General features: G+C 55.3%; 1 protein-coding gene and 1 long non-coding RNA gene across 2 annotated transcripts in view; both read right to left on the reverse strand.

Moving 5' to 3' along the window:
- Positions 1 to 2,300: 2,300 nt before the first annotated feature.
- Positions 2,301 to 3,771, reverse strand: LOC115291368. The gene is made up of 3 exons (XR_003908406.1): positions 3,498 to 3,771; positions 3,163 to 3,284; positions 2,301 to 2,699 (listed from the first exon to the last, which is right to left on the reverse strand). It is a non-coding gene; the product is annotated as an uncharacterized LOC115291368 (long non-coding RNA).
- Positions 3,772 to 5,014: 1,243 nt separating this feature from the next.
- The window catches only part of DIP2A (disco interacting protein 2 homolog A), a gene marked incomplete at its 5' end in the record, with an annotated part of 87,019 nt that continues 76,493 nt past the window's right edge, over positions 5,015 to 15,540 (reverse strand). Inside the window, 8 exons of the mRNA XM_029940585.1 lie at positions 5,015 to 6,987; positions 7,505 to 7,628; positions 8,311 to 8,485; positions 9,667 to 9,741; positions 11,247 to 11,304; positions 11,936 to 11,997; positions 13,963 to 14,133; positions 14,708 to 14,876. Coding sequence (XP_029796445.1) covers positions 6,735 to 6,987; positions 7,505 to 7,628; positions 8,311 to 8,485; positions 9,667 to 9,741; positions 11,247 to 11,304; positions 11,936 to 11,997; positions 13,963 to 14,133; positions 14,708 to 14,876 — 1,087 coding nt within the window. The remainder of the gene's footprint in view (positions 6,988 to 7,504; positions 7,629 to 8,310; positions 8,486 to 9,666; positions 9,742 to 11,246; positions 11,305 to 11,935; positions 11,998 to 13,962; positions 14,134 to 14,707; positions 14,877 to 15,540) is intronic.

The raw sequence follows: 15,540 nt of genomic DNA on the forward strand, positions 1-15,540 counted from the left end.
GGTGAGGTGGAGGGGTGAGGAGAGAGGAGGGAAGAGTGAAATGTGAGGTAGGAGTGAGGAGGAGGGGAGGTTGAAGTGAGTTAGGGGTGGAGTGGGGATGAGTAAGAGGAAAAGTGGAAGTGGTGAGGAGGCGTGTTATGAGGTAGGGGTGAGAGTGAGGGGCGAGGAGAGAGGGGGCAGGAGTGGTGAGGAGGGGTGTGATGAGAAAGGGGTGAGGAGGTGCGTGGTGAGGAAAGGTGGGGGTGAGGAAGAGGGGAAGCAGGAGTGGGGAGGAGGCGTGTGATGAGGTAGGGGTGAGGGTGAGGGTTGAGGTGGGGGGTGAAGAGGGCAGCTGAGGGGCAGGGCAGAACCGGTGAGGACAACTACCGGCCTCAGGCTCCGGCTGGGAACTTCCAGCCCGGTGGGCGTCAGGTGACCTCCCGGCACTAACTGACGAATCCCTGCCAGCCGAGCCGTGATTGGTCCGGCGGGTCACGTGCCCAGGGGGCGGGCGCGGGGAGGGGCGTGCCTGCGTGGGCTGAGTAGAAGCTGAGATGAAAGTGGCAGCCCTGGCGTTTAGAGCTGGGGACTGAAGCCAGCACATAGGGACCATCTCCGGGGTCCCCTCCCCTACCCCCTGCCGCTGGCTTGCCCCCCCCACCCAGCCTCCCCACTTTTTCCGGCCCCCCCACCCTCCCCCACCTCCCGTGAAGCAGGAGCCCCGTCTCAGGCAGCTTCTGGGACGGTCTTTTGTGCTCTGGCAGGTTTCCTTCCCACTTGGTCAGTGGCACCTGCTTGTCCCACCATCCGGGCCTCATAGAGCCTCACGGTTGTTGACCTTGAAAATAAGACAGCCAGTAAAATCACCAGCAAGATGGGTTTATTTAAGAATGGCAGAGGATAGGGAGCCTGGAGGGGCTCAGTCGGTTGAACAACCAACTCGATTTCAGGTCAGGTTGTGATCCTAGGGTCGTGGCTGGGCGCAGAGCCTGCTTGAGATTTTCCCTCTCTCTCTCTCCTCTCTCTCTCTCTCTCTCTCCTCTCTCTCTCTCTCTCTCTCTCCTCTCTCTCTCTCCCTCTCTCTCTCTCTCTCTCTCCTCTCTCTCTCTCTCCTCTCTCTCTCTCTCTCTCCCTCTGCCCCTCTCCCACACGCGCGCTCTCTCTCGAAAAGAAGAAAAGAAAAGGAAAACGAAAATGGCAGAGGAATTGAATTCAGGACGCGCAGGGTGTGGAACCACAGGCAGGTCCGGTAACACCGGGAAGTCCCTTCACCGAGAAGAGGAGGGTGGGAGGGGCTGCTCTGGAGGAAGGCCCGCCACAGGCCCCCAGGACAGCGGGTCCGGGATGGCCGGGGCGGGGGCGCGGGGGGCACAGGACGAGGAGCAGCCCCGGCAGGCCCAGAGGGTGCACCATGGCCGTCAGGCTCGGCGGGGTGGGCACACGCCTCGCACGAAGGGGTCGGCGCGGGACAGGGAGGGGCCGGCGCGGGGCGCGGGGCTGCGGTGCACATGGGGTGCGTGCATCACTAGAGGACAGCCCTGCTGCGCCAGCCCGAAGCCCAGTCCCTGCTAGTTCCTCCCTGACCACTTGGATCCGAGAATGTCAAGGTGATTCAGTTCCTGGATGTCCACCAGGCTTGCAGACCAGACAGGAACAACGGGAGTGTGCTGGCCCCCCACAAGCCTGCCAGGGCGGCTGATGAGTCTCTGGTGACCCCCACATGCGCGGGGGCTCCTTCACCACAAGAGGGAGCCTGCTCCCCAGCATGTCTGCACAGCCACCTCCAGGGCTCCTGGGGGCTTCCTGGCACCAACTACTCCTCATTCCAGGTTGTAAAATGCCATCGTCCTAGTCTGACCTTAGCTGGGGGTGACCCGCCCTCACCAGCAGGCTACGTCTAGTTTCGGGAATGGGTGGTTAATGTGCCCACACAGCTCCTGGCTGGCAGTGCGGGTCGGAAAGCCCAGAAGCTGCCGCAGGTCCCCAGGTGGGCAGGGGAGAGGCTGCAGCTGGGGGGAGTGACCTGTCTCAGGCATTGCCAGGGAAAACCAGCTCCTGGCTTCAGCCGGAGCAAACGCCACTCACTTGGGGCCTCAAGGATGGAAACTCTGCATCTTTTTAAAATTTATTTTTTATTTTTTATGTTTGTTTGTTTTTGAGAGACTGAGTGCAAGTGAGGATGGGCAGAGAGAGAAGAGGGAGACACAAAATCTGAAGTAGGTTGCAGGCTCTGAGCTGTCTGCACAGATCCTGATGCGGGGCTCAAACCCACCAACCGTGAGATCATGACCTGAGCCAAAGTCAGATGCTTAACCGACTGAGCTGCCCAGGTGACCTTCCTTGGTTGGGTTTTAATTCAATCGAATTCTGGTTTCAATGAGCCCAGTGGCGGCCCATGGCCAGAAGCGGCTAGACCAGGGGTGTGGAGGGGATCACATTAGACCAATGAGGAGGAAACGTCACACGGGAGTCTTAAGATTGGCAGCCGTCCCGGTGACTCAGGTGGCTGTCCTGTGACCAAGATAGACAATTTTGTAGAACGACAAGAATGAAGAGAGGGCATCGAGTTTCTGGGTCTTATTACCATTCTGGCGGGGGCACTAACTTCCAGCCAAGAGGCAGGCGTCCTCTTTCCCACAGAGTAGCCACAGGCTCGAAAACTGTGGCCTGAGTAACTGACGCAACAGTGTTCCAATAAGACGGTGCTTCCTGAAAAGCCTCTGAAATGGGAGTAAAGGAAGGAAAAGGAATTACTCACCAAGTTTGCACCGGCTCAGAGTCCACATGAAAAGACTCGAAGCCCCACATTGGATGCCAGCTGATGGGGCTTGGGGTGGGGTTCAGGGCTGACAGCCAAGAAATAAGTCTTGGAAGACATCTTTAGGGCAAAAAGGTGATTTTATTAGAGCAGGGGGACAGACCGTGGGCAGAAAGAGCCGTGCTGGGGTTTCGAGGAGTGACTGATTATGCACCCTAAGGTCGGGAGCGGGTCAGGGACAGCGTAAGCCTCTAAGGAATTTTGGAAACAAGGTTTTTAGGACCTCCAGGGGCTAGCTGTTAGGAAATGTCATTTATTACTTTTTAGTAAAATCTGAGTCATGAGACCCTTCAGGGGGCCACAAGCCTGGAGTATGACCGCCAGCATATAGCGTGGGGCAGTTGAGGTCAAGGAAGTAGACTTACAGGATCCTGGGCGTTGGGATAATGTTGAGGCAAGATTCCCTTTTGCCTCCAGCGAAGCGTCATCATGGAGGCAGCTGAGCTCCTAGAGGGAGGTCTGCCGGTTTCTGGGGCTGGTCAATGGGCTGTAGGCAGTAAGGGAATTTAATTTTTTATTTGCCTTAGTTTCCCACATTAACCCCTTTCCGTTGTTCTTGGCGGGCCAGGAGTGTCCGAGGGAGAGCACACAGATCCCACGTGGGGGCGGGGGGCCAGCCTGTCCTTGGCCTCGGCCTGCCCCACGCGCCCTCACCGGGAGCAACGGCACTGCCAAGCGACATGCCTGCCTTTGGACGCACCGGCCAGTGGAGGCAGGGCAGCGCCCTCGGGTCTTGTCAGCTTGCCTCTCCTGGCGCGGAACCACCGGCTTACGAGCCGAGCGAGGGATCAGGCCCCAGGACCCTCCGTGGCGTCTCCACTCCCCAAGGTGGCCTGTGGAAGAAGAGGTGATGGCTGCGCTGACCTTCCTGTGAAACAAATGAGCTCTTTTCATAATCTGAAACGAAGCACAAATAGACATAGTTTGCATAAAATAATTAGAACATTTAAAAAACAATGTAAGAGGCGCCTGGGTGGCTCAGTTGGTTGGGTGCCCGACTCTTGATTTCAGCTCAGTCATGATCTCGCATTTTGGGGGTTTGGGTCCCGTGTAGGGCCCCAAAGACTTGGGGTTCTCTCTCTCTCCCTCCTTCTCTGCCTCTCCCTTGCTCACATTATAATTTATTGTTATTTATTTTGAGAGAGAGAGAAAGCATGAGTCAGGGAAGGGCAGAGAATCCCAAACAGGCTCCCCACTGTCAGTAAGGAGCCCCACACGACGCTCAAATTCACAAATCATAAAATCATGACCTGAGCTAAAGTCAGATGTTTAACCGACTGAGCTGCCTAGGTGCCCCCAAACGTTCTAAATTTTTTTTAATTAAAAAAAAGTTTATTTTTGAGAGAGAGACAGTGTGAGAGGAGGGACGGAGAGAGAGAGAAGGAGACACAGAATCTGAAATTCAGCTATCAGCCTAGAGCCTGATGCGGGGCCCCAACTCACAAACTGTAAAATCATGACCTGAGCCAAAGTTGGAGGCTTAACTGACTGAGCCACCCAGGCGCCCCTGGACGTGATACTTCTTAATGTAAAATGGTTCCTATGAATCAACCAAAAACCTTGGAGTACAGTAACAATTGCTGGATCTGAATACAAATGAGAAATAAAAACGACGCATGAAAACACACTTAACACGACTTAGACTTGCCACTTACTTGACTGTCAATTTGGCAAGGACATATTTTAATCTGTCAGGCTGTTGGAAGAGGCCTTTCCACCCTTCTGGAGGGCAGAAGGCACTGAAGCATCACACAGGGCGTGGACTCTGACCTGTCCCCTCTGCCTGTAGGCCCTGCGCCGAGGCCCACCTGTCCCCGCAGACGTGTGAGGACTCGGCACCGCCAGTGTGGACAGCAAGAGTGACTCCAGTCACAGCACACCCGCAAGACACAGTTGTTAAAACATGTAGAAGAATATATGTAGCAGATTTAAAAGTCTATAATTTATTAAGTACAAAAGCTAATATAAAAGCATATGATCCTAATTTTGCAAAAATCTTCAAAAAAAAATTCCTGAAATGATTTTTATTAAACACTAATGCTGTGATTAGTCAGAGGTAGGATTATATGAGATCTTAATTTTCTTCTTTACACTTGAATGTGCTTTGTAGATTTTATGCTAGAAGCATAAATGTGTTTATATTCAGAAAAAAGAACGCATGATAAAATACATCCTATTTGGAGTAATTTAAAAAACATGTTCACACATTCCAAAGCGCAGAATTACAAACAATACCTTTTATTAACATAATGATATAAAAAAATTTTAGTGTGATATACAGAATTCCTAAGAGAGTAATTTTAAAACATTTTAATGTGCTTCTTAAATCTGAATTTACAAGACACCTTGTCTGACTGCCACTGACCTTTCAATACAAAAGTTTTACAGGATTTGTTTGCTATAAAACTACAACATTAAGATTAGGATTAGGTAGTTTTCCCTGTTGGCCATTCTGTTATAAGGAATGTCCATTCGTCCGCAGCTAGGACCTCTGTATGTCAAACAATAAGGTACGGAGATTATGGACATAATTACAACAGGGCTATCAGAACCCCAGTGCGCTGTAACATGCCGGCCCCAGCTCGACGCCGCAGCCACGGGACTACTATGCGCGTGCTATCTGTAGCCAAACATGAGTAGGATGTGACAGTCTGCCCACTTAGCCAGACCCATTTGGTGGTGACTTTAAAATGGTAGAGAATTAATAACAGCTTTGTTAGGCACTGTTCCAGGCTAATTCCTGAAAAACCTGGTTGTCCCTAGGAAGCATGCATAATTCAAAAACTCTCCCACCCTCAATCCCCCAAAACCCCACAACTTCATAACACAGTCTTTAATAGCCATATAAAAATAATCTGTCTTAAGATTTAAGCTTTGCTTCAAATTCTTAAAAGTATGTAAAGGATTTTACATTCTCTTCTCTGGTTTAGGTTTACTATATTATATTACATCAGTCAGCTTCAAGTTTGAATAAAATAACTGAATATGGTTTGGCCAAGTTTTATAGGCACACAATTCAAACTGTGAACACCGGGGCGGGCGGGGGTCTCTCCACGGCCCCCAGGCTGCATGCAGGGCGCTCAGCAAATAGCACTGACGACCTGAAAGCCTCAGACGCTGCCACCAGTGTCTCCAAGTCTGTTGAACTGTAATAAAAACAACAGTTCAACACAATTGCATGTGCTGAGAAGAACTCATATTGCGGACTTCTGACAGCACGTACTGTAACTGCACAGCATGAAGTTACACACCCGGGACAGTCGTTTAAGACTAAATGCTGGTTTGTCTTCCCCAAACACAGCATCCGAGCTGATGGCCCCAAATGGCACTTACTGAGTATTCGTGACGACAAACGCAGAAAACCGGGCACACCTGTTTCAATAACGAAACTAGCAAAGGCAGTGCCATGTGGCCACAGCGGGGCCTCGGGTCTGGGAGCAGGGCGGGCGGGCCAGGTCTCCCTCCCTCCATCACTCTGCTCCTCCCCAGGGGCCTCAAGTTATTTCTGGCATGAATTCTATACATGAAGTTGTCATGTGAAGTGGGAATAAATAATTGCATTTTTAAAAACAAGAACTATTATTTTTAGCCTAAAACAAGTGCAAACTCGCAGCACAGCAGACTGCTCCCGACCCCTCGCCGCAGCCACGCCAGGCCCCTCACGGGCACCCCCCTGTTCAAGTACTGACAAAGGTCCTCAAAGATGAAAACGTTTCTTCAAATAGTCAGGAAGTGGTTCCTAAGATGAGATTTGGGGATCCTGGGGCTGGATCCGTAAAAGCAGAGTGCACACACAGCGTTCCGTGAAGACTAGTCTTTTCTCCTGATGGCTGCAGACAGTGTGGTGTCTTCACGAGTCCCAACACCTCCGACGGGCTCCCGCACCCGGCGGCCGAGACCGCGCTCGTGTCGGGAATGCGGGGTCGACGGGCCGTGCTCACATATTGTAGGCGACGTAGATGGGGTCCAGCTGGTCGGCCAGGAAGCCATCACGCAGGTGCATGCGCTGCTTCTCGCCCCGGGAGTTGATGGGGATCACGCCTGGGTCCACAATGACCACCACACCCACGACCAGGTGATGCTCCTCCAGCACAACGTTCGTCACCAGGGCCACCAGGTCCAGTGCATCCTGCTCCAGCCCGTCCAGCTCCACCACGACCACCAGCAGGTTGGTCCAGGTGAACACAGCACTGCAAGGAGAGGACAGATGGTGTCACACACAGGGTGGGCACAGGCTTCTGGGGACAAACGGACAGGTGGGAAATCGTGCCAAGTACAGAGTGGTTGATGTTACACTATTGACTAACATGATTTAAAGGTTAGGCTGAATGTGTTTTATAGGAATCTTTATTCTAATTGAAGTCCTTGATAAGAACCAATAGTATTATTTGAGGTTGAGAGCTCTATGTGTCCCAATTCAAGCTCCCTACAACGTGAAGAAATTATGAGGCACGACCATTTAAATTTAAAATTTTGCATTAAAAGTAGAAACACTTCAGGATAACTACTGTAGAGATGAGACTCTTGGTTTAAGACTGGTCAGGAAATGAGAGGGGCTTGGGGTCTGCTGCCAGAGAGGCAGGTGTCCACCAGCACCCTCCCTGTGGAGAGGGTCTGCAGCGACAGAGGCGACTGGGCAAGGGCCCGCGGTCCCTGCCTCTGCCCCAGAGGAAAGGCTGGACGGGCGGGGCGGGACGCGGCCCTCACCACTCGGCGATGCTCCTGTGGGCTCGGACCACGGACGTCTCGATGTCGATGGGGTGGTAGCGCATGCCCCTCAGCTCCAGCGTCTCATCCAGGGAGCCGACCACGTACAGCGCATCGTGTCGCTCTGTGAACATGGTGCACACCCTTCAGAAGGGCACCCAGGCAGCCCCGGGCACCTTCCGCATAGCCACGTCTGCCCTGAACTGCGCTCTGTGGGCCGGGGGCTCACTGTCCAAGCAGCACGTGACAACTGAGCCCCCGGCCAGGGGAGCCATGCAGAGGCCCGAAAGCGGTGGCGTCCCCTCAGTTCCTTGGGAGGGCGCCTCTGCAGCCAGGAACACCTCAGCAAAGGCACGTCAGTGTGTGAACACAGATCCTGAAATAATCTGTACCATCTCCGGAAAGAAAACCGCATCTGTAGGGACACCAGAAGTTCTGACTTGATCTGGTCAACCTGCCGTGGCCTAAGGGACTCTGCAACGTTCAAGCTGATGCAAGGGGAGGGCACGATGGCCTGATCACCAACACCCTCACATCCTCAGCGGAGGCCGAGGGTCCAAGGCCAGCGAGGGACAGCCGCGGTGGAGAAACAGTGATCTTCAGAGAAGACTGCTGTCAGAGCGTGGCCGTCGTGCCCCCGCCTGAAGATGCACGCTCACAGCGCAGGGTGAGGGGGGTCGGCAGGATCCCTGAGCTGCTGGGGCATGAACGGCAGACTCGGGGGCCACAGCAGCAGACCTCCTGCTCGGTGTGGACACACCCCAGGACACATGGCCCGTGTGCAGGGGGTTAAAGGTCACCCTCACCTCCACTGGCATCAGTGAGCTCTGTTCTTCGAAGGAAACCGAGGTAGCCAGTCCTTGCCCAAATGGTCTGTGTGTCTCCAAAACTCAGCCGGGCACTGAAGTGGTCGGCGTGGAGCGCCTCCTCCCCGTAGACGGTGTAGTAGCCGGTGGCGTTGTGGGGGCTGCTCACCCAGATCTGGTGGGGTCCAGGGGGCAAGAATGTTGGTGCGGCACAAACACTGCGCACAGGCTCTACCATGAGACACACTGGCCCAGAGTGTTTACAAAACACGGAACAATGGCCGGGAGGAGGGGGCTGTCTTCAGTGTCTCTCGTCCTGTGGCTCAAATTAAACTTCAGGCACAGAAAGCAAACAAGCAACTTTTCTCTCCGAGCAAAGCGCCCCCTCCTCCGTGCTGGGAGTCACCGGTGTATGTTGCTGGGGGGGGATCTCTGCAACGCGGATGACAGAGGCGCCTCCCCACTGCTCGCATCAAACTACTGTTGACGGTGAGAAAGACCGTCAGCGGCAGGTGAAGGGGCGAGCTCGGGCTCACAGGGCTGAGCGGGCTCGGCCATTACACTTCCCCTGCAGACTTGCTAAGTCCGCACACACCCGTGCGCCCTTGTCGGCCACACCCGTGCTAGCAGTACCCAGAGTGTTGTGGGGTCCCCTAGGGCGTCCTTCCACACACTGGGCTCATCCAGGACCCACAGTCTGCACCCTAGACTGAGCGCCTGGCTCTAGACACAGACGGCATCTGAAAGACGAGGTGGGTTCCCAGCCTGGTGCAGACCCTCCGTGACCATCTTGGGGGCAGTCTGTTGCCCTAACAGGCCTGGGTCCAGCTGTCCAGCTAGAGGGATGGCGGAGGGGACGCCCCACACCCAGCCCTGCACACTGGGAGGCCCTGTGTAAATACTCCTGAACCCCATCCGCCAGGACCACAAGGGTCCCTGTGCACTCGTGGTGCCAGGGCATTGGTTCCCCAGCATCCCTGCGGGCCTGAACCCCATCAAAACAGACCAACTCAGGTCTCTAATAGGCCCCCGGGAGACAGTTCCCCCTGCCCCGAGTTACTCTAGACCCACCTCCATGCACTCCTGCAAAGCCTGCATCCGCAGGCCATCGAGGACCCTTCCTCCCAGCCTCCCTCAGGGACTACTTTTCAAGGGGAGCTGCAGTGTCTGGGCGGGCCCTCAGGCCCCTGTGCCTACAGAACTCAAGGTTTCCCTTTGCTGGAGGGCAGCCGCGGGGTGGGCTTCATCCTGTGGGACCCAAAATCCTCGGCTGAGAATTCCTGACTCTGGGAGGGAGCAGGACGAGGGGAAGGGGCAGCTGCTGAGGCCATGGGGGCTCCGGCCCCCTCGCCTTACCTCTCCCAGGTGTGAGTCTCCAAGGGGTCCTTTGGTCTCTGTGTGCGCGATAATGACCTTCACCCCAGGGAGGATCTGGAAGGAAACCGTCGTGCACGTGTGAATGATTAGGAGGGTTAGAAGCCGATCTAAACCTGACCTTGAATTTTAACAGAAATAAGAGACTTTCTTTTTTTTCAAGTAGGTTTCATGCCCAGTGCAGAGCCCAACGCAAGGCTTGAACTCATGACTCTGAGATCAAGACCTGAGCTGAGATCAAGACTTGGATACGCAATGGACTGAGCCACCCAAGTGCCCCCAGAAGCGACTTTTTAATAGATAAAATAAATAGTGGATCTTAGCAAAGTTATCCCCATTCCTAGAACAGACCCTACTTCGGATGTCAAGGGGGTGAGGAGGGTTTGTGTCTGTAAGCGTCTGCCGTACCCGGGGTCTTTCAGTAAGGACACAAGAGGACAGCCCGCCCCTTGTCGGGCTCCCGTGTGGGGTGCTGTCCACGCACCACGCCTGCCTGCAAGGGCTCTGTGTGTTGGCCCCATGAGCCCCAGTCCCGCACTGGGAAGCTAACTAACTGTGAGGGCACGGCTGGCTCAGAGGTCATGAAGAACATTCCAGGGGAGGTGCCTCAGCTCAGGGAACCCCGTGCCTGGGCCCTGGTCAGATCCAGACACCTGTTCTGTCTCACGCGTGAACCAGGTCAGTGGGGACCTCCAGGCAGGTGGGAAGGGTCAAGGGGTCGCAGGAAGGTATGGATGCAGACAGGCCCTGCTGCCCATGGTCACCCTCCCACCTGTCCCCCAGCCCAGCTCCAGTCACACTTTCGCTCTGGAACCTTTGCAACAGCTGAGCCTTTTGCCTGTCTCCGTGGCTGGCCCTCCTCAGATGCCTGACCATGCGCCCTCCACACCACCCCCTCCATAGGCCCATGGGCTGGCCCTGCCTCCCTAGAGGCAGCAGCGACCCTCGGGGTGTGTGAGCAGAGCTGGGGCGGCCCTTCCAGGCTGCATGGGCCATGCCAATCTCCATCTCTCGCCGCTGGGATGGTGCGGGCACGGGGCAGGCCGCTCCCTGTGCTCTCAAGCCTACCACGGAGGGGCCACAGGAGCCGGGGGAAGCCCTTACTGGGGGCTGTCTGTTCCTGGCCACGCTGGGCGCAGCCCCACCCTCAACCCTGCTGTCCCCTAGTGCCCAGAGGCTTAGTCAGCACCCAGGCCATATCCCCCGTCTTCATCAGTCTGCCTGACAGGGCCGTGTGGGTGTTCTTTCCCTCAAACTTTCCCTGACTCTGAGGATGCCTGCTCTCCAGATACCCCGGAAGGCATCAGGCCCTGGCCCAACGGGCCCATGGCCTCAAGCGCCACAGTGGGAGACCCTTCTGGGCATCTGTACCCAAAGCCCTCCCGTTCTGGGCGTTAGCTCAGAGGTGTCCTCATGTGTGCTAGTGGTGAGGAGACGAGCACTCTGCATCAGCCCAGCCCCAACCACGGTCGACCTGTGTCCTTCGGGACATTTTTAGCCCTTGGCACCCACCAGGGGCTCACATAAGAAAGGACCTGGGTGTACGTCCCAGCTTCTGCTACCTTTCCAGACTCCGTCAATGGCAGACTGTGCGGAGAACCCCGTTCTACCAAACGTACCCTAAAAATTAACAAGGGAGATGTAATCAGAAACGATCAGTCTGTAGACAACATCACACCTGCAGGCTTTTGCTCATGACCTTGCTGTGGCCATGGGGCAGGGACCCCCAGCTCCATGTGCACGAGCCCCAGCTGCCTGGCTTGCAGGGCCACCACTGGGGCAGCGGCTCGCTCCAGGCTTCTCTGGGGCCCTCCCTGGCCCAGCTGGCCCCGCCCGGGGAAGCCCCACCACGGCTTACTTCAAGCTGCAGCGTGGCCCCGGGTGAGGATCCAGAGCCAGGATGAAGCTTCAGAGCTGGGAGGGACCCAGACCCACAGGTAGATACCGTGGCCCCCCAGTGCCCATTTTCTGATGTGAAAACTAAGTCCTGTCTTAAAATGTGTCCTGTGGAAAACATCGCTGCCTTGTCTGGTTTACCTGTTTTCTGTCCCACAGGAAGACACAAGCCGAGGGCCCGCACCTGAGCTCGCCCCTCCTGGCCGTGGGAGCGGCAGCTACAATACGCGGCCCGAGCTGGGCTGACACGGGGAACAGGAAGCCCAGGCCCCCCCACGGGACCCGGCCAGCCAGCTGCCGACACCAGGGCCCCCCAGCCTGCAGAACGCCGCCTACGGGTGTGGCGGGCCCTCACCTGTCATGGCGCAGTGCCCTCATGTCCACGTAGACGGTGGTGGGGTCCGGGCCGGCCGTGCCCTGGAAGAGAGAGCAGCAGAGGGTCTCCCATCGTCTCGTTTTCAGGAGCACATCTGCAGCTACACGGGCACAGCTGTGTGACAGCTCCTCCTGGGCCCTCAGGGGATGCCCAGGGAGGCAGCAGATTTGCTCAAGGCACTGAGCGTGCCCAGGGGCACGGATGCCTTCTGTCCAAACATCTATGTGGCCCGACAGCACTGAGAGACTTGTCCAATAACACTGAATGGAAATCTCAAATCCTACAATTTTACGTGTCTGTTCTGACAGCTTTCTGTTCCTGCTAGTCCCTATTCTCTGTGCCTGGTGAAAATACCACCGTAGATTCTGGAAAGCTTTTCACCAGCCGTCAGATGGGGCCTGGCCTCTTGCCAGCCAACTGCGTTCTCCTGAGGGCTGAGCACGGCAGTGGCCAGGGGCCAGACCGAAGGACATCTCCCCGCCTCTCATCAGACACTCGGCACCGGTCCTGCCGAGGATGCTGTACGTCCCATGGAATCGAAAAGGAACACCGAGTTAAGTGGGCACTGCTCCGTATCACTGTCTGAAGATGCCAGCTAGAATAACCTATGTCTGCCCTGGAATTAAAACAAAAATGCTGTTTTTGAGACCAAACAGTGCCCTTCCTCCAGAGGTAACTCCAGGGCTGTTAGACTGTTAAATTCTTTTGAAAATAGCTTTGCTCTTATATTTGGTTTCAAGGGACCTTTTATAACGTGTCAATAATATCCACTGTGAGCAAAGTCAGACAGCAAAAGGAACACGTATTTGTCTGGAATTCACAAGAAGGTCACATGAACTCATGGGGGAAGCACAGAGGTGCCTTGAGGTTGAGGTCAAGGTCATACCTGCTCAGCCAGCTTTCCCAGCCTGTTGGGCTGACAGAGGCAAAGAAGGCCAGCAGAGCGAGACAGGGAGGAGACAGCCACAGGAAACACAAACAGAAAGCAACAGGCCACGTGAGAAACACACAGTAAGAGAAAGCAAAATACGTCACTGCATCTCAAAGCGCAAACATGAACAACCCATTAAGATTTTCGCAATCATATTGGCATCCCACGTGCCGACCGTAGGACAGACGCCTTCAAGTATCGAGTAACTGCTGAGCAGACGCTAAGGTCTTCACTTGCAGCCGCTAACGCTGCATCAGCAGCCTGGGACTCAGTTGTACTTTCTACGCCAGAGAGGGCCATTAGGAGGGGACCCTGGCGCACCTTTCTGCTGCACAGCGAGGGTCTGTGGCTTGGAGAGGATAGCAGTGTTCAAGGTGAGAGGACAGCAGCAGAAACGCCAGGAAAACAGGACAGTCTCTGCATGTAAGACCCGCCCGGTGCCCGGCAGGTGTGCCGTGGGCCGAGGCCCAGGGCCGAGCAGAGGCTCCGGAAGCCACCAACAGCCCGGGCCCTGGGCCCACTCTGGCTTGTGATGCCTCTTCTGCCCTGTGGTTCCCGAACCACTTCGTGGAGTAAGGCATTCGGTAGGTTTTTAGAAAGAAGGGAAATGGAGATACTAGCACCAAATCTGGCCAATAGCCAGTCATCTGAAGAAGCAGTAAACAGCCCTATAGTGAGCTATTGAATTTCTGAAACTTTGTGTTTCCTTTTAATACATAAAATACCTTCATGTTTCAAAAATGGATTTGGGGCAATACAAATCACATTAATTAATGTTTCAATTTAAAATTGCTGTCTTAATAAGTTTATCTTGCTTGAAATAATTAGCTGTATACTGTATCCTTTGAGATTTTTCCCAGTAAGTTAGTAGTCACTGTTCAGGAACAACTCGTGTTGTTTCCAAGTTCATCCTTTGTGCATCAAGGAGACTAGAACATCTTTTAAGACACAATCTCCTGGCTCACAAGGCCTACCAGTCACGTGTAGGCGAAACACCAAGCGCTCAGAGGGCAAGCAGGCAGGACAGCGCACGCACGGAGGGTGAGGACATCAGGAGGCCCGGTGCAGGCCTTACCTGGAGGCAGATGGCCACGTTGACCCTGCACCCAAACGTGGTGCTCACGGCGCGTGCCGGCAGCCCCAGGTCCTTGAACAGCTTGGAGAAGGACTGTGTGAGCGCGATCCTGGGCCGCTCCTCAGCCACCACCATGCAGGTCCGGACGCAGGACAGGTTCACCCCCTTCGTCTGCAGGCAGACGGGTGGGCCGGTGGCAGGGGCGGCGGAGGGGTGGGGAGGCCAGTCCCAGAGACCCAGGGCAACCAAGATGCAGACCTCGCCTCCCCAGCCGGTCCCGGTTCCTCAGGGTCCTCACTCTGGATGCACTGGAGGGTGCCAACTCCGGGGTGCCCACCCCACACCCGCTCCTGTCATCCAGGCAGCTCCCGCCCCTACACACAGCTCTGGCTCCACCCCAGGCCCCAGGGGACCCTGAGGTGCGCTGCTCAGAGCTAGTATGGAGCCTCCCCCCCAGCCCAGCACCCCTGCCTGGGTCTCACACCCTCCTTTGCTGTGTGGGGTGTGTGGATGAAGGGAGTGGCCTCTAGGGCTGTAGGGAAGAGGGCGCATGGAGCCAGTGCAGTTCAACTCCTAGAAAGGGTTTTGTTTCCACAGGCAGCTTGAACGGATCCTGGGAGTCTGTTTTAAAGGTTCCTGGGGCCCAGTTGCGAACCAACGCAGGAGCCCCTGGTTTGGGCACTTTGAGATGAAGGAAAGCAGGGTGCTGGGCAGGCCTTGGAGGCAGGCAGGGCTGGGCACTCACCCTGAGGACGCCGGTCTGCGCGCCCAGGCCCTTGGTGCACATTTCCATCACTGAGTAGGAGCAGAAGGTGACGCGGGCCTTGTACTGGCTGACGGCTGACAGCCACAGGGACACGTTGCTCTCCAGCTCCAGCGGGGGCACCAGGACCGACTGGTGACCGGAGTAGACGCTGTGAGAGAGGGCACGGGGAAGGTCAGGCCGGCCGCTGCAGCAGCTGCGTGTTACTTCCGTGGCCCGAGAGCCTCGGCGGTGCCCTGTCCACCTGCGCCAGAAGGGCCTGGGGCGCCCACCTCTGTCTCTCTGTCTCCCTGTCTCCCCGGACACTTCTTTTCTAGCCAGAACAGGACACAACTCTGCCCTAATGTCAAGTGGGAGTTTTGATAGAAAGTACTGTGGGGAGCAGGGGTGACATAGAGGGTCTAGTCTGCCTCTAAGCACCTCAGAAGGATCCAGGGTCACAGTTCGGGTCAGGGTCTGCCAGCTGGAGACTCTGATTTTTCTTCTTCCAAAGATACGTCACTACTTCCTAGTATCTGATGAAATTAAGTAGTTTCCTCCCCATTACTAGTAATGGATACTGCTTATATTTAATGAAAAATGTATTTTTATTCTAACTCAATTTCAGACTCATCCTCTGAACCTTTTCACTCCCAAACAACCCCCTTCACATGTGTATCTTAGGCTCCATGGGCATCAAAAATGAACGTTATGGCTCCAAAAACTGACACAAGCAATTCCAGCCCTGCAGGCGAGCGTGGCACCTGCACGCTCACCTGCACCACTAGCTGCACACACCTACACACTCACCTGCACCACTAGCTGCACACACCTGC

Source organism: Suricata suricatta, chromosome 5, assembly GCF_006229205.1.
Source record: "Suricata suricatta isolate VVHF042 chromosome 5, meerkat_22Aug2017_6uvM2_HiC, whole genome shotgun sequence".
Classification (NCBI taxonomy): Eukaryota; Metazoa; Chordata; class Mammalia; order Carnivora; family Herpestidae; genus Suricata; species Suricata suricatta.